We start from the raw sequence: 22,083 nt of genomic DNA on the forward strand, positions 1-22,083 counted from the left end.
AAAATAGCTTTTTGAAGTGGTCAGGACTAGGTCCTGATCGAAGTGGGTTCAAGCAAGAATGAGAAGTGAGGAACTAGATTCAGCGATTTTTATTAAAAAGGGGATAGAAAAGAAGTGTGTGGCATCAAGAATGGAGAAATTGTTTCACATTTGTGTGCTGATGGGAATGACTCCATATAGAGAGAAAAACTGATGAAGGAGAAAGGTGAGAATTACAAAACCAATGTCCTGGGGCAGGGAGAGGGGATGGAACCTGGTGTGCAAGTGTACAGGCGTGCCTCCCAGCTCCTCCGCAGGAACAGGTGTAAGGGTGGTAGCACAGCGAGAATCAGGAAGGTGGAAGAGGTGTAGGAGCCACAGAAGCTCTTTTCTGATTGCTTTTGTTTTCTCAGTGAAAGAGATACCAAGCTCATGAGGATGGAGAGGAGACATTGGGAATTGGAGAAAAGTGAATAAGGTACAAAATAGTCATGAAGAGAGTGGGAGAGTGAACGGACTAGGGGAATGAAGGGTGGTGACAGGCAGCATGAAAGACCCTCTTGAAGTTCTTGGCCATGAGTTTAAAGCGAGGCAGTTGGGAATGGTTGAGCTTCTCGCCCGCCATGGGGAAGACTGGATGAAGAGTTGGATATAACCAGGATTGGGGAGCACAATAAGCGCAAAGAAATTGATGGTATATATAGAAAGTGATTATGATTATGGACCATGGAATTTAAGTTCAGCAAAGAATGTTTTGAGGACAAGAAAGTGGTGAGAGACAGATGAAAATGCTGTAGGTGCTCATGAGGCTGAAGAATTGTCAGAGCTGGGAGACTAGAGAGAGAGCTAGAGAGACAGAAGCAGTGATTCAATTCTTCTTGCCAGCAGTTAGTACAAAGAGGGCAATAAGACATACCAGGATGTCTACCAGAGGCTTCTGGGCAATATTTTCATGCCTAATAAAAGAGGGTGACTGCAGAAGAGGCATTTCCTTGCCACCATCCATCTTCCCTCCTGCTTAGACAGCCATTACCGGAGGATGCAGAGCTTAGAGCTTTGGTGGCCAACTTGTGGCCAAGAGGGAAAGGCCGAGAGAATCAGGGAGATGCCAACCTCATGTCCTGACGTCAGTGAGCCACTGAACCAACTCTGGAACCACTTTCTTGGAGAATTCTTGATAAATAATAACTGTCTTTATAATTTAAAGCCAGTGCTGCCAGCAGTCAAATGCATCTTATACTGCCTCCTAAAAAAGAAATGATGCAGATAAAAGCTCATCTGATTGATTTATATAGTCCATCCTTAATAGCAAAAGGCAAGAACACTTGATGTAAAGAGCTCTGTGCCAGAAGTCAGGAGTTTTCAAGTGACCTTGACCAAGTCCGTAAGTTGAAAATGAAGGGCATGCTAAGAGATCTCCTTTCTCCTTTCCATTTCTAATATTAGATAGCTCTACACTGTTGTAACTAATGCCTTATAACTTATAATCTGTTATCACACCTCCTTTCAAGGATAAGACTTCCCTTTCTAGGATGCACCCAAGGTGAAGCAGAGAGGCCAAGAAAGGATAAAACTTCCTTGGGCTATTTTCTGTACATCACTGGCAGAGATTGATATGCACCCCTGAGTCAGCAAAATCTCCAGTGGTGAAACAGAAAATGCTGGCTCTACACATCTGAGCAGCAGGCCAGCCCACAGGGAAAGGAGGGTGTTCACTTCCAGTCTGTTGTCCATATGGGGGCACATCAAAGGCTATCATGTTCCTAGGACCATCCAACTCCCCCTTCCCTCTACCCTGCCCTGCTCTTATCTGTGACATTCAAACTTCCTTCTCTGGAAACTAAACCAATCCTTTGCATAGTGAAAACCAGCTCATCTGGGCTTGTGCTGCATATGGCTTATAAATAAAGAGGGATTTTATACCCACTGGCCTACAAAGGGTCATTTTACTCTGCAGGCATGAAATCCACCAAGGACCTGCATGTCTGTCTGCATCGGTCCTGACACAACGGGTGTGGAGCTGTCCTTTGTGCCTCTGCTGCTCTGGTGTATATGGGGCGATGGATCCTATCTGAGGATCCTTTTCATTGTCCAATCCAAGAGGATGGCAGTGTTGCTCTTCAGCTCTCTGGACAGCCTTTTCCTGGCTGACAGCCTGTGCCTCGAGGATCCCTGCAGGTCCCTGCTGTCCCCACTGCTAATGAAACTGGCACCTGGCCTTTCTACTCTGGCTGGCTGGGCCATGGACAATGTCATCCTCTCAGCTGCAGAAATGGGCTGTACCCGACCTTCCAGCACAACGATGGAGGCCCAGGGCCGACTTCGCACTCACATCTTATTGGAATGATGCATCTTACATAAAAGGCTGTTTAAGATTACATATGTAATGGGCACCTGAAAAAATTTTCCATGGATGGAGCAGCAAGGTAAAGGAGGCTGGTTGCAAATTCTAGATCCGCCACTGATTAGTTTTTACAAGTCACTTTAGCCTCTCAGAGACTAAGTTTTGTCACTTGTAAAATGGTAAAAATAATGCTTACTTTACAGTTGTTATAAATATTAGAAAAGACATCTATAAAATACTTAATGCAAAATGCATACAAGGTAAGCACTTATCAAATTATAAACTTCTGGTGGTGGTGGTGGTGGCATAATAACTAAAATTTGCTTTTCAACTGGAAGAAGGGAACAGAGGTTGTACTTGTATTATCAGGAAATAACTGAGTTTCTTTTGCTTTCTATGATGATATCTGTACATGAGAAAAATCAATCTTCCAACTTCATTAATGTAACTCACAACAAATACAAGTGGTACCACTTATGGTCTCTGGGCAACCCTTCCCTCATCAAGGACACTGGGAATGATCACTTTTGACACCTCATAGGGTCATTTAAAAATAATAGTGTCCGTGAAAACCACTGAAGATCTGTAAAGGACTGTGCAAATGTAAACATGATGATTTGCAGTGCAACCCTATTCTTCATGCTGGTCAAGGTTTTTGCCATCATCCATCATTATAAACACAAGAAGGAAGCCACTGGGGGACAGTCCTCCATGCCACACAGACTAATAAGCAAAAACCCTGACATCTCAGCAGCTCCTGCTGATTCACTGTACCCAGTTGTCCAGCCTGGCTACACAAAAGAATCACTAGGAGAGCTGTTCAAAAACGCAGATGCCCACATCTCTCCCATAAGAGAGTCTGACTTAATTATTCTAGGGCAGGGACTTCTAAGACTTTTCAAAAAGCTCCTCGGGTGATTCTCATGGGCAGCCGGGGTTGAGAATACACATCTGGAGCAGTGGTCCGATGGGGACATTAGGCAATATCTAGACATTTTTGGTTGATACATCTGGGAGGGGAGTACTACTGGCATCTAGTGGGGGAAGGTCAGGGATGCTTCTCAACATCATATAATGCTCAGGGCAGCCCCCAACAACAAAGAATTATCCAGCCCCAAATGTCAATAGAGCCGAGGTTGAGAAACCCTGATCCAGAGGGGCCTCATAAAGAATTAGTTCAAAGGAAAGTCAGTAGCTGACTATCATCCAGAAATGGCTCAGCAATATTTCTGATCCCAGATGCTCTTCAGAACCTTGCCACTCTCTAATTAGGAGACAGAGTCTAGCTCCCATCACCTTGAAATTGAACAGATCTTTGTGACAGCCTCAATAAATAGAATGCAGCAGAAGTAACACTGCTTAACTTCTGAGGCTAAATCACAAAAGGCATAACAGCTCTGCCTGGCTTTCTCTCTCTTGGGATACACTCCTTGGAAGCCCTGAGCCCACATGTACAAAATTCAACAACCCTGAATCCACCATGCTGGAAAGCTCACATGGAAAGACCACATAAAGCCAGAGAAAGATGCTCCAAAGCAGACCCAGCTTTTCCAGCCCCCAGCCATTTGTGTTTTCCCAGCCTGGGCACCAGACGTGTGTGTGTGAGTCTTCAGATGAGTCTAGATGCCGACTTCCAGCTCCTCCCAGCCCTCTGATGCCAAGTGGAACAGAGGCAAGCTATCCCTGCCCAGACTGCAGATTCACGAGCAAAGTAAATGTAGGGGGTTGGGTTTCCCGGGGAGTATATCTTTGTTTGTTTGTTTGATATGCAGCAATTGACAACCTGAACAAAGTCCGATAAGATTCTATAAAAGATCCATATCTGAACCCCTATATTGTGCCACTGAGGTCAAATGCTTCTTACACATTCCCACCCATGCCAGGCCCTGAAACTTCCACCTCCACAACCAGTACATATTCCAGTTTACTAAAGAATTCTTCCCATTCATTCCTATTGTATTTCCATGGTCTATAGGTCATATTTTCAAAAATGTAGATTAAGAGCCTTATGAACTTTTTTTATTCTTGGTGTTCTAGTTTGCTAATGCTGCCAGAATGCAAAACACTTACTTCATTTAGTTACAAAGTTACAGGCTTAAGGCCATAAAGCATTCAAGGTAAGTCGTCAACAATCGGGTACCTTCACTGGAGGATGGCGAATGGTTTCCGGAAAACCTCTGTTAGCTGGGAAGGCATGTGGCTGGCGTCTGCTCCAAGTTCTGGTTTCAAAATGGCTTTCTCCCAGAACGTTCATCTCTAGGCTGCAGTTCCTCAAAAATGTCACTCTTAGTTGCTCTTGGGATGTTTATTCTCTCTTAGCATCTCTGGAGCAAAAGTCTGCTTTCAACGGCCATCTTCAAACTGTCATCTGGAGCTCCTCTCTCAGCCCCTGTGCATTCTTCAAAGTGTCCCTCTTGGCTGTAGCAAGCTCGCTCCTTCTGTCTGAGCTTATTTAGTGCTCCAGTAAACTAATCAAGGCCCATGCCAAATGGGCGGGGCCATACCTCCATGGAAACTATCCAGTGAAAGATCTTGCCCCCAGTTGAGTGATCACATCTCCACAGAAACATCCAATCAAAAGTCTCCAACCCAATCAACACCAATACATTTCCTGCCCACACAAGACTGCATCAAAGATAATGGCATTTTGGGGGACATAATACATCCAAACCAGCACACTTGGTAAAGTCTTTCATGGTGGGGGAAAATATAAATAAACATATATATGGGGGGTAAATATAAATAAATAAATAGTACATTTTTATTTTGAAACTCAGTGAATCAATCATTAACAAACATATTCTATTCACAAGGTGTTCAAGAAACGTGCTTGATAACTGTGGGGGGAAATCCTTCAAGTCGTTGAAGGCCTCACTGCCAAAGAGATGTTCTTGCAAGCAGAGTGGACAGGAGATAAAACTAAAATTAAAGGAAGTTAGAAGCTAAAACATCAGATTTTGAAGCTGGGTCAGAGGGGCAGGATAAGTATTAACTGTGTACCTACAGTGTGCAGATCCTGGGCTGGACAGTAACATGGGTGATTTCATTTAATTCTCCCAACAACCCTAAGAGCTAAGTACCATCCTCTGTTGCCCTCTCCTTTTCTCTCTCCCTTTCTCTCTCTCTCTCTTTCTCTCTCTCTCTCTCTCTCTCTCTCTCTCAGCAATGTGATTTACTCCAAGTAAAACTAAAAACACACTCACACACACACAAGCTCCAAAATCTTTTATTCAACCTTGATTAAAAACAGGGTAAAAACCCAGAAACTCTAAGTTTCAACAAGCAGCTAATAATTTGAAGTTGTTGACACAAGTGCTTTCGAGACTGCAGTAGGCCTATCTTTTGATGTGTACGTTGAAAGGCACAAAAAAACAAAAGAGCCAAAGACAAGTGAGGAAAGCATCTTATCCAAAACCAAATTTGTATTCCACATCATAAATTTGAGTGCTTTATTCACAAGAAGTTTTCTTGCCAAGATTTTCTTTTAACCCCAATGGTTAATTTTGAAATAATTCTTAACCTTCAGATTACAATACTTGTTTTTTGCTCTTGATGTATGTTTGGTTGGTTGGTTGGTTGGTTGGTGTGGGAAACATGTTTATTACAGAAAACTGAATTTACTTGTCAGTCTGGTAATAGTCAACCCACTGACAATGAATTCACTAATCTTATTATAAGAAACACATGCAACTAAAGAAAAAAAAATGTAGATATCTTGAAGTTTTCCTCCTTGAAGAAAAAAAAATGGTGATTATAGCAGAAATATTTTAAATTCATATATAAAACCCTCAATTTTTAAAAACACTCAAACAGGGGTCATTACCAAGGACCCCAAAATAAAAATAAATCATAAGAAGATACTATGAACCACTGTATGGTAACAAACTAGACAACTTAGATGAAATGAACAATTTCCTAGAAACACATGAATGACCTATACTGACGCAAGAAGAAATAGAAAACTTCAACAAACCAATCACAAGAGATTCTATCAGTCATCAAAAACCTTCCTATAAAGCAAAGCCCAGGACTAGATGGCTTTGCAGGGGAATTTTACCAAGCATTCCAAAAAAAACTAACACCATTCCTGCTCAAACTCTTCCAAAAAATTGAAGAAAAAGGAACATTACCTAGCTCATTCTATGAAGCTAACATCACTCTAATACCAAAAGCAGATAAAGATACTACAAGAAAGGAAAACTAAAGGCCAATCTCCCTTATGAATATAAATGCAAAAATTCTCAAGAAAATACTTGCAAATTGAATCCAACAGCAAATTAAAAGAACCATAAACCACGACCAAGGAGGTTTTATTCCAGGAATTCAAGGGTGGTTCAACATAAGAAAATCAATCAATGTAATACAACACATTAACAAATCAACAGGGAAAAATCACATGATCATCTTTATTGACGTTGAAAAGGCATCTGACAAAATTCAGCATCTTTTTCTGATAAAAACATTTTTAAAAGGTAGGAATTGAAGGAAACTTCCTCAATATGATAAAGGGCATATATGAAAAGCCCAGAGCCAGCATTGTAATCAATGGTGAGAGACTGAAAGCCTTCCCCCTAAGATCAGGAATGAGACAAGGATGCCCACTGTCACCACTGTTACTCAAAATTGTACTAGAAGTTCAGCTAGAGCAACTAGACAAGAAAAAGAAATAAAAGGCATCCAAATCAGAAAGGAAGAAGTAAAACTCTCATTATTTGCAGATGACATGATCCGATACTTGGAAAATCCTGAGAAATCTATGATAAAACTACTTGAACTAATAAACAAATTCAGCAAAGTGGCAGGGTAGAAGATCAATGCACAAAACTCAGTAGCATTTCTATACACTAGTAATGACCTAACCAAGGAGGAAATTAAGAAAAACAATCCATTCACAATAGCAACTAAGAGAATAAAGCATCTAGGAATAAACTTAACCGAGAATGTAAAGAACCTTTACACAGAAAACTACAAAACATTGCTAAAAGAAATCAAAGAAGACCTAAATAAGTGGAAAGACATTCCATGTTCATGGATAGGAAGACTAAATGTCATTAAGATTTTAATTCTACCCAAATTGATCTACAGATTCAATGCAATACCAATCAAAATTCCAACAACCTACTTTGCAGACTTGGAAAACTAGCTACAAAATTTATTTTGAAGGGAAAGGGGCCTTGAATAGCCAAAAACTCCCCAAAAAAGAACAAAGTGGGAGAACTTACATTTCCTGACTTCAAAGCTTATTATAAAGCTAAGTGGTCAAAAGAGCATGGTATTGGCATAAAGATAGACATATTGATCAATGGAATTAAATTGAGAGTTCAGAAATAGACCCTCAGATCTATGGTCAATTGATTTTTGACAAGGCCTCCAAATCCACCGAACATGGACAGAACAGTCTCTTCAAGAAATGGGGCTAGGAGAACTGGATATCCATATCCAAAAGAATGAAAGAGGACCCCTACCTCACACCCTATACAAAAATAACTCAAAGGGATCAAAGACATAATTTTAAGAGCCACTGCCATAAAATTCCTAGAATATGTAGGGAAGCATCTTCAAGACCTAGTATTAAGAGGTAGCTTTCTTAGACCTTACACCCAAAACACAAGCAATGAAAGAAAAAATAGATAAATGGGAACGCCTCAAGATTTAACACTTCTGTGGTTCAAAGGACTTTGTCAAAAAGGTAAAGAGGCAGCTAACTCAACGGAAAAGAATATTTGGAAACCATATATCTGATAAAGGTTTGATATCCAGTATACATAAAGAAATGCTACAACTCAATAACAAAAGGACAAACAACCCAATTATAAAATGGGCAAAAGATACGAATAGACATTTTTCCAAAGAGGAAATACAAATGGCTAAAAAACACATGAAAAGATGTTCATCTTCATTAGCTAGTAGGGAAATGCAAATGAAAACCATAATTAGATATCATCTCACACTTATTAGAATGGCCACCATTAAACAGGAAGCTACAAATGTTGGAGAGGATTTGGAGAAATTGGAACACTTGTTCACTACTGGTGGGAATGTAAAATGGTACAGCCACTGTGGAAGACTATTTGGTGGTTCTGCAGAAAACTAAATATTGAGTTGCCCTACAATCCAGCAATTCCGCTACTCAGTACATACCCAGAAGATCTCAAAGCAGTGACATGAATGGACGTTTACACACCAGAGTTCATAGCAGCATTATTCACAACTGCCAAAAGATGGAAACAATCCAAGTGTCCATCAACAGATGAGTGGATAAACAAAATGTGGTATATACATAAGATGGAATATTGTGCAGCAGTAAGAAGGAATGAGGTCCTGAAGCATGTGACAACATGGACAAACCCTGAGGACATAACACAGAGTGAAATAAGCCAGATACAAAAGGACAGGTATTGTATGATTTCACTAATATGAACCACCTAGAAAATGTAAACACAGAGTATAAACTGTAGAATATAGGGGACCTAAACAGAGACAGAAGCTACAGGAAGGGGAGCAGTTGCCTAATATGAACAGGACTGTAAACAACGTTCAACTTAAATGTTTGGGAAAGGTAGAGGCGATGGTAGTTTGTTATTGGGATTATAAGTAATAGTGCCATACTGAAGGTGAATTTTATTGAAAGGGGTTGTTTAAAGTCATGTATCTCACTGATTAACTCTGAAAATGTAATTCTTGTATGAACTACTACAAATGTATGACACTTGTACAAAAAGTTAATAATAAAGTGGTATATAGGGGAAAAATTACCTATTGCATACTAACAGACTATATTTAACAGTAATACCTTACTAGCATCATACCAAAACTAGGGGTAAATAACTGGGGGAATAAGGAATATGAGGTGTTCTGGGGTTTGTCTGTGTGTGTGTGTGTGTGTGTGCGTGTGTGTGTGTGTGTGTGTGTGTGTGTTTCTGTTATTTTTCTCTTTGGAGCAATGAAAATTGTCTACAATTGAGAGTGATGCTGATTGCACGACTAAGTGAGGATACTGTGAGATGCTGATTGTATACTTTGGATAGAATATATGGTAAGTGAATATATCTCAATAAAATCTGCAGATTCAAAAAAATTTTTCAAACACCCAAACAACTTCTACTACTATCTCTACTTTCTACTAGTACCTCTAGTACTCTACTACATTATACTAGGACCTCTACATTCTACTCATAGCTCTACATACTAGTCTAGGAATTGCACATTTTTCCCCTGGACTACTCAAGGAAACTTCTGGCAGGTCTCTCGCTTTTAGTCTCTCTTCCCAGTGATCTACTCTTAAACCACAGGTCTCACCTCCTCGCTGCCTTACTCAAAGGGGTTTAACAGTACCCCATTAAACAGCTCCCCATCGCCTGTGGAATCAAGTCCACATCCTAAATACGCTAATCAGTGCAGGCTTTGTGAAGGGAACACTTAGCTTTCATCTGATCCTAAAGAAGCCCATATTCTAAATACATACATAAGAACAACGAATATAAATCAAACACAAAAAGGAATATATAAAAAATCTCAGTGGTGGATTTCGCCATCATTGAGTTATTTGTTTTCAAGGTAATACGAAAGGGTTTACTGAGCACATATTTTGTACAGGCCCTAGTACACAGAGTGGTCCCTCCTTCCAGGAACTGACATTCTGGATTCAAGCTAAAGAGAGTGGCCCATAAATCAGACCCTGATGCTCACCTAGGATTTGCATATAAGACAATTAAAGGATAATCTTTCATGATAGCAGAGTAATACAGCCATCTCTGAGCGGCTATGGAAATTCAATTCACAATGTATTCTAATGAATCTTCCCCATCTGACAATGCCCTTCAGATGGCACAGACACTGAGCCCAGGGGTCCCTGTTAAGATGGAAACCACTGCCTGAAGCACAGGATTCCGGGAGCCTCCCCACTGAAGGTGGTGAGAAACACTAACAGAAGACTGATTAACAGACAATCAGATGCACATCAAGCAACGAGACCCTTCCAAGAAATCAAAACTCTGCAGGCACAACACAGTACTCTTCCCTAAAAGTGGGGGTCTCTTTTAATCAGCATGAAGGTAGGAAACAGCCCTCTGTTCCTAGTTAAGGAGCATTTTTACAGTAATGGGAAAACGTTCATGTTGATGGATCAAATGCAGGCCAAGGAGGATCCTGTTGGATTGTCCAATGTGAGTATCAAACGCTATCCTAGCTGCAAGGAAACAAATCTCTGGGATTCCACCATTTGATGTCATTTGAAAGAACCAAATGGCTTAACATGCCAGGCAGCCCTGAACTTCCTACCTTTAAAGCCATTTCTTTGGGCAATTCTTTTTTATGTATACATAAAAATGCACAAATATTACCTGAACGGGGTTAAATAGAAATGTGGACTCATTCATCAACTATCTTAAATCATGGACTCCCAGAAGGAAGCCTACAGATTAGCCCATTGTCACACAACCATTAAATAGTAGAGCAGGTGGCAAACAAGCTGCCTAGCTCTAGAACCTTCCAACCTCCATGCTCTATCCCCTTGCTCTACATTGTAACGATCAAACATTTTTTGTGGGCTGCCTTGGCACCCATCTTACTTTGGCTGAGCCACTTGCCTCAGCCCTGACCTTTGGCCCAGTTAACAAGCAGCTTTCCAGCCCAGAGCCCAAACCCACATCTTGGGCCACCACCCTCATCACCCACACACCTCACCAAAACCCAGAGCAAGTCCCAAATGATAAGCTAACCACCCCCATCACCCTCCATCCCCCAGTCCCTTTCCCTTTTCGCACGTCTGCTTTAAACTAACCAATCCTCAACTTCTGTGGGGAATGACTAACCTCCACCCCAGGACCACGATAAAGATACTAGCCCATAGCTCCCTCTCACTCTGCTTGGGAGCTCCTCCTGCTGGTAGAGCCCCCCAAGCCAACTGCGTTTCCCATTGACCCCTCATGACACCCCCCTCTATCTCTCTTTCTGACACCTCTGCGTAACAAATTCTTTTTTCTCATGCATTATGGCCTCAGTTTCTCATTGTGTCACAACTTGACCCAAATTTAAAATCCAACTTAACTGATTCGAAACATTCTGCCTTTCTTTACATCTGAAGAAATGATAATATCAAATATTGCATTGCACAATTGCATTTTATATTTCATGTGGGGACTCTATTTCCACTATTGGAATAAGATTCCCTGGGTGCCAAGACTTAGTCTGTCTTGTATTAGACCAAAAGAGTACCAGGCATGTGACAGCGTTCAGTCGTGATCAACAGTTTTATTAACAAATGAAAACATTCTCCCTGTCTTGAATGGAACCAACTGCTCAATATTAAGCATTATTGAGTCCTCAGTACTAAAAATATTTCCACAGACTTTTTTCTTCCCCAAGTGAGACAGTTTTAGGCAAGTGACCCACTATAAAACACAGAGCTCAAGAAAAGCAGACTCTCCTCTTTCTAAAAGCTGAGAAAAGTGGCAGAGAGGCACCCAAATATTTTTGTTACCTGGCTGAAGGACAGACACTTCTTTTATTTTCTGAAGTGATTCATTTACTTCCAGGAAGAAAATAACAAAGCTGTCTATGACTTGAGACCCGAATTTAGGGGTGGAGCACTCTGTTACTGAATCCTTTTCCTGGACTCCGTACGTACCCCTGAACATCATCAATTCAGAGTCCAGCCCAGAGGCATCACCTTCAGAGTTTCTTTTTAAAGCAAAGAGAGAGGAAGGGGAAAGAGAGAGAGAATGGATAGCACTTGAATAGCAACAGGCCTTTTCACCAGCCAAGGTGGGGCAACTTAACCTTAAAAGCTGTCAATAAATACTTTGGGTTGGAAGGAACGTGCAAGGTCACCTAAGAAAATCAGGTCCCAAACTTGGATGGCTCATCATTACCAAGAAATCAGTTTAGTAATCATAACAACCTCAACAACAATTATAGCTAAGATGTCTAGAGCACCGATCGTGTGCCAGGCACGGTTTTGGGCAAGTAAAATGCATTAAATTCATTTAATCCTCACAAAAACTCTATGAGGTAGATACCATTATTATCTCTGTTTTGCAGACAAGGAAACCAAGGCACAGAGAAGTTAGGTAATTTTCCAAAGGTCACTCTATTAATAACTGGCAAAGCAAAGATTCAAACCCAAGAAGCCTGGCTCCAGAGCCCCTGTTGCTGGATAAAGTCTCTGCTATTAATTCACTGGGAAGAAACACTAGAAGGGAGAAGGTCATAAGAATACAAAGTACTAAGAACCAGTAGTTGCTTAGGAGGCAGCCGATACCAGTTGCTTTACCTGCATCATCTCATTAGTCCTCACAACAAATGTGTTCTTATCCTCTTTCCACAGAGAAAACTGAGAATTAGTGGAGTTATAACTTGCCCAAGGGCACTAGCTGATAAATGGCATAGCCAGTTGCCAAATCCTTGCAGTCAGACTCCAGGGTCCACACCATTTTTCATCACACCATGCTACTGTTAGAAGCAACCTACGGTGTTCTAAGCAATCTATAGGGTGCCTGATAACGTGAATAGAAGGCATATCCCAAGGACATAACCTCTTGCCCACAGCCGTGCATCAGAGAATGGCCAGTATGATATAGTGGAATGAGGACAGATGTAGAAATCAGATAGACCTGGGTTCAAGCCCCAGCTCCGGCACTTAACCAGCTGTGTAACATTAGATATAGCTTGCTGAGCCCGTTTCCTATGTGTAAAAACTCATCTAACCGCTGCGGTTACTATGAAAATTACCTGCAAGAATGCACTACAGTGTGTAGAAGTGCCAGCCTGCATGAGACCCCTGTGTCATCTACTTCCCCAGATCTGCTTATATTCTCATTCTGGACCATAAAAGTCCACAAGTGCACAGGAAGCCCATCCCTGCTCAGCCCTTTTGGGCTGAATCACAGCATCTTCTTCACAAAATCACTGAAAGCAAAATTGCCCAAATGTGGGCTCTCTCCAGATAAGGCCACGATCCCTTGACCCCTAGCATTTGCCCTGGGAGCCAGCAGAGCTGCAGCTGACCTGCATCTCTTCTAATTAGGGTGCTGGGCATTGGGGCGGCAGGGAAACCAGCAGGGCATGAAATCAATACTGACGTTGCCAAGTTGGACTAACAGGGGCCCAGGATTTCATTTGGGAATACCAGAAAATAAATTAATGTCTGGGAAATTTTCATGTGAGGTGTGGATGGTTTTATTTTGCTTGGGTGGAGGTGGAGGAGTTGCCCTTTAAAAAAGCCTATGATTCAGACTTAAATACAGCTAGCAGAATTGTTTTAAATATATATACATTTTATATATATATATTTAACTGTACTAAAATGCAGTTGGCTTTAACAACTCTGGGTGATATCCTTGCTTTCCCAAATCATTTCTTCTGTTCATAGATATACTCTGTCTCTTCTTGGTTGCCTGATGGTCACATGTGGCACAGTTCTGGTCATTTCATATGAACCTTTAGTTAAGCTCCAATGGCTGAAAACAATTTTTTAAAGCCCCCAGGGATAATTCTTTATGAAGCCATTTTCTTTATTTTATATCACAATCTTATTCAGAAAGAATTTATGGTGGCCATAAATCAGGGTCTGGCACACTACAGCCTGCAGGTCAAATCCAGCCCACTGCCTGGTTTTGTAAATATTATTGGAATGCAACCATGCCTATTCACTGCATATTGCCTGCTTTTGCACCACAGCCAGAGTTCAGTGGTTGTAACAGATCATCAGGGCTGTGCCAGTTTGAATGTATTGTGTCCCCCAAACGCCATTATCTTTGATGTAGTCTTGTGGGGCAGACGTTTTGGTGCTGATTAGATTTGCTTGGAATGTGCCCCACCCAGCTGTGGGTGATGACTCTGAGATATTCCCATGGAGGCATGGTCCCACCCATCCAGGGTGGGACTTGATCAGTGGAGCCATATAAATGAGCTGACTCAAAGAGAGGGAACTCAGTGCAGCTGTGAGTAACGTTTTGAAGAGGGGCAAGCTTGCTAGAGAGGAATGTCCTGGGAGAAAGCCATTTTGAAACCAGAACTTTGGAGCAGACACCAGCCACATGCCTTCCCAGCTAACAGAGGTTTTCTGGACGCCATTGGCCATCCTCCAGTGAAGGTACCCGATTACTGATGTGTTACCTTGGACACTTTATGGCCTTAAGACTGTAACTGTGTAGCCAAATAAACCCCCTTTTTATAAAAGCCAATCCATCTCCTGTGTTTTGCATTCCGCAGCATTAACAAACTATAACAAGGGCTCACAATGCTCAAAATATTTATTATCTGGACCTCTACAGAAAAAGTTCACCAACCCCTGCTGTAATACCAGCATTAGGGGCCAGAATTGTGCAAGGTATTTCATTGTGCTTATCACTATGGTAATTAAATGATTCTGTTTTTATGTGTTTAATTCCTGCTTGTTCTGCTATATGTAAGCTCTTTGAGTGGCAGGGACTGCATTTGTCTAGTCCACAACTATTTCCCCACAGCCTAGGCACAGTGACTAGCACAAGGTAGACAAGTAATAAATATTCATTAAATGAGTGAACTAAGTTGCTAGCCAGATTTTGGCACTTGAGGGCCAGAAGTATGTCTTGGTCTTGAATCAGAACCTGACTGAGAGTAAGTTTGCAACAACTGCATGTTTGCTGACCAATCGATGGCACAAACTCTCTGAATTTAAAAGTGAATATATTTTGCACAACATTTAGTGACCAGGATGAACCCTTGTCTATAATATGATGAATCTCTTCTATACCACACTGTCTATGCCTGTCCTCTCTCTAACATCACAAAATCCTCAAGTCCTATTTGATGCTTGGCTCTGATGGTGCTAGTCCTATAATCCATTTGCAAAGTTGGTCCTTCACCCCAAGGAATCCATCTGTGCTTCACAGCATGGTTCCCAGCAGCCTGCAGGGGCTCCACTGGAGAGCTCCAGCCCATCATTCATTCCCCAGGCACATGGCAGTCAGCCCACTAACGTACACAGAAACCAGGAGCAGACACCATTGGATTCTGGAAGGAGACACAGGGGAGCACCGAGTGGAAGAGACCTCTGGCCTGCCGCTCACAAAACCTCAATATTATTGGACATGGAAGACGGTTTAACAAAAGGAAGAATAAAGAAACCTGACTCCCAAGAAGGCACCAAGATACAGAAAACAAAGAGACATTCCTGGGTAGGAATCCAAGCTTCACTATTTACAAGTGTAAACTTAAGTCAATTAATTTCTCTGAGATAAAAATTCCTTAACTGAAAAATGAGTATAAAATAACTCTGCAGGGGCAGTGTGATATATTTAAGGTGTCTAACTATGGCAGGCACTATATGCATTTTATTTCTCCTCTCTCTTGAGGTTTGTAATGCCCTGAAGAGAATCATCTTTGGAAATTTCCACTTACCCAGCATTCCTTTCTTGGAACTGGACAGACACATGTCCTTCTCTGCGCTGGGCAGGGCGAAGGCCACCACAAACACCTCCACCCCATCGGCCATCAGGGCCAAGCCCAAGACAAAAAAGAGAGTCCACTGGAAGCGCCCGTGGCCACACTCATCAATGATGGTCTCATACTGGTGGGCCAACTGCTCCTCGTCCTCCATCCTCTCAGCCATTAGGTCCGCCTGGCCCCGGAGACCGTCTGCCCTGGAGGGCGCCATTTTGGTCTGCTTGGTCTTGACATCGTCTGGGTGAGGGATGCCCTGGTACTCGCCCTCATAGATCTCGTCTTCCTCATCGTGGCCTTCTGTGACGTCACTCTGTGCATCCTCCTCTGGGTTGGACTCATTGCCACGGTAATAGCCATCACTGGGGGCGTAGACCCCATAGTTGTCCTGATACTTGTAGTCATCCATTCCTTGGTTCCGGGACTGTCTGGTCACCTCTCGAGCTATATCCCTCGCACCGTGGTAGAGGTTTGGGCTCTTTCGATAACCATCATCCATGATATGTGCAGAAGCTTAAATATGGAATACGTTCATGTGAATTCTTAGGTGTCTCTCAAACAGACTAGATTTTTGCAAAGGCCACCTAAATATCCTTTTGCATTCAGTATCTATTGGAAGTCTTTAGAGAGTTTCAAACTCCAGTCTGGTCTCCTCTGGTGACCAAGAGGTATTGTGTCAGGAGGTGTTGATTAGAAATGGGTCCAGCTGTTTTCTTTGACAAGGTGCGAGCAGGACTGGGCAGCTTGATTGCTGGCCTGAGTTTTTCTGCTACTGAAGGTCATGCCCTGAGAGAACAGAGAAGCAAAAGAGAAAAGTGTTACAAAATGCTGGAATTCTGACAATATATTCTCATAATTATAAAATATAAATTTATTAATGCTCATGCTTCATGCGTCAGTGGAGGAAATCTTGATTAAACATTTAGATTCATGTCACATGAATGAGGATTAAGTCAAGGGAACTGGAGGAGAAAGGGAGAAAGTGGTCAAAAGCTTTGATTATACCCATGAAAGGGGTCAAATCTTGCACGAGAATGAAGTATAAAAGGGTCAAGGATTTTCAGTACCAGAGGATTTTGTGTTATGGATTTTGTTAGGATTTATTAATCCCTTGGCAACAGTGGAGATTTATTATAGCTCAGGTTCTGTTATGAAATTGCTGGCTTTTCTATGTTTGTTATGAAACAGGCATACAATTTTATACCTAAAAATTAATGGTAAAGAAAAATCTGGGACCATTTTTCCTGGGCCCAGTTTGCTTTCAACACTCAGCATTGTGGCTCGAAGACTCTGACCTTGTGCTTGGTACAAACCTCCAGGCAATGCTAAAGGAATGAACAGGGGGTCAATTCCGCCCCCAGAAGCTGTGTGACTATTCACAAATCTTTCTGAGCCTAATTTTCTCATCTGCAAAATGGAGGTTACAATAGTACTTAAATCATAAAGTTGTGTGTAAAGTGCTTAGAACAATGCCTGATTTGCATGATAAACACTACTTAAGCATGAACATTATTGTTGCTTTTTTTTCTTCTGGAGTCCAGTGTTGTCTAAAGCCAAGACCCTTCCCTCTATTCCAACTCCAATCACCGGATTCTCCGCTGACACCTCTGCAGCTGGCTGACACCCCGACATCCTCCTAGAATCTCGGTTCTCATAGGATCAGAACCACCATTTAATAATGCCCGGAGTGCAACAGAAACTGGGCTGAGTGTGTCACATTCCTTATCCCTAATTCTCACAACAGTCCAGAAGAGAAAAAAGAAAAGCATGTGAAAGTTCATTTTACAGAGAAAGAAGCTGTAGCTCAGATGGGTTTAGTCACAAACATGATTGAACTCCCATAGCTAGGACTAACCCCAGGCCCGCTGATCCCAAAGCCAGCTCTTTCCCAGCTGTCATGTCAGACCACCTGGGGAGCTTTAGAAAGACAGCTTCTCCGCACCTGCAGAAGGGCTGCCTTCAGGCCCAGGAATGGGTTTTCCACCGAGTTTCCCATGGGGCTAAGAGGTCCAATAATGAACTGAGCAACCCCCCAACCCCAGCGGTAGAGACCTGCCCCAGCCCCTTCTACTCCCCCTACCCCCCTCTCCATTTCCCCAGCTGCCAGATCCTCTGACATGGATGGCTGCTCAGGTCTCTTCACACTCCCCACTCCCCATCTCAACCCAGCTGCCGAGGAGACAAACACACATGCTGTCAGTCTCTCCGTCACCACTGAAACCTGCACGGTCCTTTCACCAATCTCAGCAGCTGCGGCCCCACCACCACCTGGGCACCCTGCCCTCGCCATGGCTGCTGGACACCTTTCCCTCCTCGGAGCACGACCCTGGGCCCTCTGCCCCACACCTGCCTGCTGGCTTTCCTCCTTCTTAGTCCCGTACAGACTCCAGCTGCAGGACTAATTTGACTCAGTACAGTGCATTTTCTTTTGGTGGGGATGCCAGAGACCAGGGTTCTCAAACTGCAGGGTGTGCCAGACCCACTCGGAGGTCACATTAGAAAGGCAAACCCCAGGACCCACCTCTGCAGATTCTGAACCTGCAAGTAGGGGTGGGGGTCTAGGAATATGCACAGCCAACAAATACAGCGAATAATCCCGGTGACTAAGCTTTAAGAACTAGTGCCATAGGAACCAGCAAGAAGCATTTATTTAAAAACTGAATCTCACTTTACCCTTTCAGATTTTCCGCTGTCCCCAGTACATAAATTTATATTAGACCATATGCTGGCCTGTACCATGTCAAATTAATATTCTAAATCTGTTTTGATTACATCCATTTAGGCACCACAGGAGGACTATAAATCACTTATGAACAGCCCAGGAGTTTGCAGAGTGCCATAAAAAAGGAGAAAGAATGCCAATTGCGTGAGACCTGGTATGTGATTTCCATCCTGGGGGCTTTGCAAAAAATGTCATGAACCAGAAATGATAGATTTGCAATTTCAAAAAGAAATGTGGGAAATACCACTCAAGGCAAAGGTCTTGAAACTTGCATGGCAGAAAGAAGCAGATCTTCATCCAAACTAACTCCTCTCACGCAATCCAGTTAAATGAACCACTGTGAATGTCACGGGCAGTGGAGCAAAGGGGAATTGCTGCTGAGTGCTTTTTTATTCTCTAGTTCATTAAGAGATGCCAAGTTTCTCTTTCAGGGTTCCAATCCTGCCTGCCATTTCCTACTACTTGTGTGTATGCAAGCTACTAACCACTTTGTGCCTCAGTTTCTTTGTCTGTAAAATGATTATAATAATAGCACCTATGTCACGGGGTATTTGTGGATTCAGTGATATAGTACATGAAAAGTGCTTAACACACTGCTTGGCATAGATGTGATCAATGTAAACTTGAATTTATTGTTAATATTGTTGTTGTCATTATAATTATTAGCTGACCGAGGACTGACAACTAAAATCTAGACAGGATCTTGGCTTGAGCATAGCCTAGTTCCCCTGAGATTTGGGGACCATCTGGGCTGGGCTGGGGAACAAGTACACAGAAAAACAGACATTCAGACTCTCATAAAAACTACTGCCTCTCAAAAAATAAACCAGTGCTAATCTCTTAGGCATCCTCCTTTATCTTTTGTATTCTATTAACCTCTAAGTCTGTGCTACATGATACAAAATTGTTGTGCAGTAAATACTTGTTGAATGATTAAATCTCACAGAGAACAAAACTAAAAACAATATTATAATCAAATGATATAATGCTTTCCAAAATGTGCTCTGTAGAATAATGGTCTTTAATATGGGAAAAAAGAATAAAGGGAAAAAAGAATTCCAAGGGCAAATAAGTTTGGGAAACATTGCTACTCTACCCACTACTCTCTTTGAGGGATTCAAAATGCACATGGATATATTAAAAGCAGTGAGATCTGAATAAAAACCTATTTAACAGCACAATAACACCACTACACACCCAACATAATAATTATAATCAATAGACAATAGCAAGTGTTGGCAAGGATGTGATGAAACTGGAACACTCATACATGGCTGGTGGGATTGTAAACAATGCAGTCACTTTGGAAAACAGTTGGCAGTTTGTTAAAATGTTAAACATATGCTTAACAAATGACCCAAGAATGACCCTAAGAATCTACCCAAGAGAAATAAACACACATGCCTACACAAAGACTTGGATGTAAATGTTCATAGCAACATTATATATAATAGCCCCAAACTGGAAACAATACAAATGTCCATCAACTGATGAATGGATAAACAAAAATGTGGTATATCCAAACAATGGAATACTAATTAGCAATAAAAAAGGAACACACTACTGATACAAATTACAATGTAGGTGAACCTCAAAAACATTATGCCAAAGGAAGAAGCCAGATGTAAAAGGCACATATTATATGATTTCATCTATATGAAACATCCAGTAAAAACAGCTTTATGGAGACAGAAAGTAATCAGTGGGGGGAGGATTGTGGGGAAATGGCAGAGTAGGAAGTTCCAAGTGTCAGTCTGTTAACCAAAACAACCGTTGAACTGGCAGGAACTGTCTGAATCAACTATTTTGAAACTCTGTAGGCTAGTGGGACACTGTGCAGCATCCAGGAAAGAGCTTGAGGAAAAGGCTAATAAATTGTGGTAATTATCAGTGAATTTCACCCTCTGTGCAGCAGCTATCAGCACTGCCCCACCCCCAGCCCCCAAATGTGTGGCAGGCAGCAGTGGGGACTGCAGCCCAGGCTCCTGGTGCAGCTAGTTGGTGCCAGGGAGGGCTCTAAGGACCTAGTCCTCAAAACTGCAGGGAGGTGTGTTTTATCACTGATCACTGCTTTGAATTAGCTACTTTAGATCATTAAGCGGCCACCTCTGAGGGTAGATACCAATCCAACTCCTCCTGCCCCCTCAGGCAAAGGCAGCAGAGGAGTCTTAAAAGGCAATTCCTACTTTTTCCCCTCTTTTGTCTTTACATTCCTCAATTGCAAATAAAAATAGTTTGCAAAAGTCACAAATTGATGCCCCCAGCCCTCAACAACAACAACAAAACTAGCAATCCCAAAGAAGGTGGGAGAATAGATTTCCAGAGTTATAACAACATAATACTCAGAATGTCCAGTTCTCAACAAAACATTATAAAACACAAAAAGAAACACGAAAGTATGATCCAGTCACAGGAAAAAAAAGAATATGCCAGAAACCATTACCAAGGAACTCATACACTGGAACTATTAGTCAAAGACTTTAAATAAACTGACTCAAATAGGTTCAATGAGCTAAAGGAATACATATACAAAAACCAAAGGTAATTAGGGGAAATTGTCTGAAAAAAATAGAGACATAAATCATAAAAAGGAACCAAACAGAAATTTTGGAACTGCAAAGTACAGTTAATTGAAATAAAAAACCATTAGACAGATTCAACAGCAAATTTGAGCAGGCAGAAGAATCAGTGAACTCAAAGACAAGATACCTGAAATTATCCAGTGTCAAGAACAGAAAAAAATAATGAAGGAAAATGAACAGAGCCTTAGGGACCTATAGGACACCATCAAGTAACAACATTCACATCACTGGAGTCCCAGAAGGACAAGAGAGAAAAAGGGGACAGAAAAAGTATTTGAAGAACTAATAACTGAAAACTCCCCAAATCTAATGAAAGACATGAATATACACACCAAGGAAGCTCAATGAACTCCAGGCAGGATAGACTTTATAAGATCTACACTAAGATACATTCTTGCTTCTCTCTTGCCTCTGTCAAACTCCAGGATTTTGACAGCAGCAAGAGAGAGCAACTTGACACATACAAGGGATCCCAATAAGATTAACAGCAGACTTCTCATCAGAAACCATCAAGGCGTAAAGACAGTGGGATGACATATTTAAAGTCCTTAAAGAAAAAAATTGCCAGCCAAGATTTCTATATCTGGCAAAATTATCTTTCAAAAATAAAGGAGAAATTAAGACATTTGCAGTTAAACAAAAGCTGAAAGCATTCCTTACCAGAAGACCTGTCCTACAAGAAATACTAAAGGGTGTCTGTGCCAGTTTGAATGTATTGCGTCCCCCAAACGCCATTATCTTTGATGTAGTCTTGTGGGGCAGACGTTTTGGTGCTGATTAGATTTGCTTGGAATGTGCCCCACCCAGCTGTGGGTGATGACTCTGATGAGATATTTCCATGGAGGCATAGCCCCACCCATTCAGGGTGGGACTTGATCAGTGGAGCCATATAAATGAGCTGACTCAAAGAGAAGGAACTCAGTGCAGCTGTGAGTGACATTTTGCAGAGGAGCAAGCTTGCTAGAGAGGAATGTCCTGGGAGAAAGCCATTTTGAAACCAGAACTTGAAGCAGACGCCAGCCACGTGCCTT

At 41.9% G+C, this 22,083-nt stretch overlaps 1 protein-coding gene across 3 annotated transcripts in view; it reads right to left on the reverse strand.

Moving 5' to 3' along the window:
• The window catches only part of SV2B (synaptic vesicle glycoprotein 2B), a 221,325-nt gene that overhangs the window by 75,484 nt on the left and 123,758 nt on the right, over positions 1–22,083 (reverse strand). For all 3 annotated transcript variants that reach the window (XM_037832971.1, XM_037832969.1, XM_037832970.1), the window contains exon 2: positions 15,707–16,534. In XM_037832971.1, the coding sequence (XP_037688899.1) occupies positions 15,707–16,247 (541 nt within the window). In that variant the 5' untranslated portion in view covers positions 16,248–16,534. The remainder of the gene's footprint in view (positions 1–15,706; positions 16,535–22,083) is intronic.

Source organism: Choloepus didactylus, chromosome 4, assembly GCF_015220235.1.
Source record: "Choloepus didactylus isolate mChoDid1 chromosome 4, mChoDid1.pri, whole genome shotgun sequence".
Classification (NCBI taxonomy): Eukaryota; Metazoa; Chordata; class Mammalia; order Pilosa; family Megalonychidae; genus Choloepus; species Choloepus didactylus.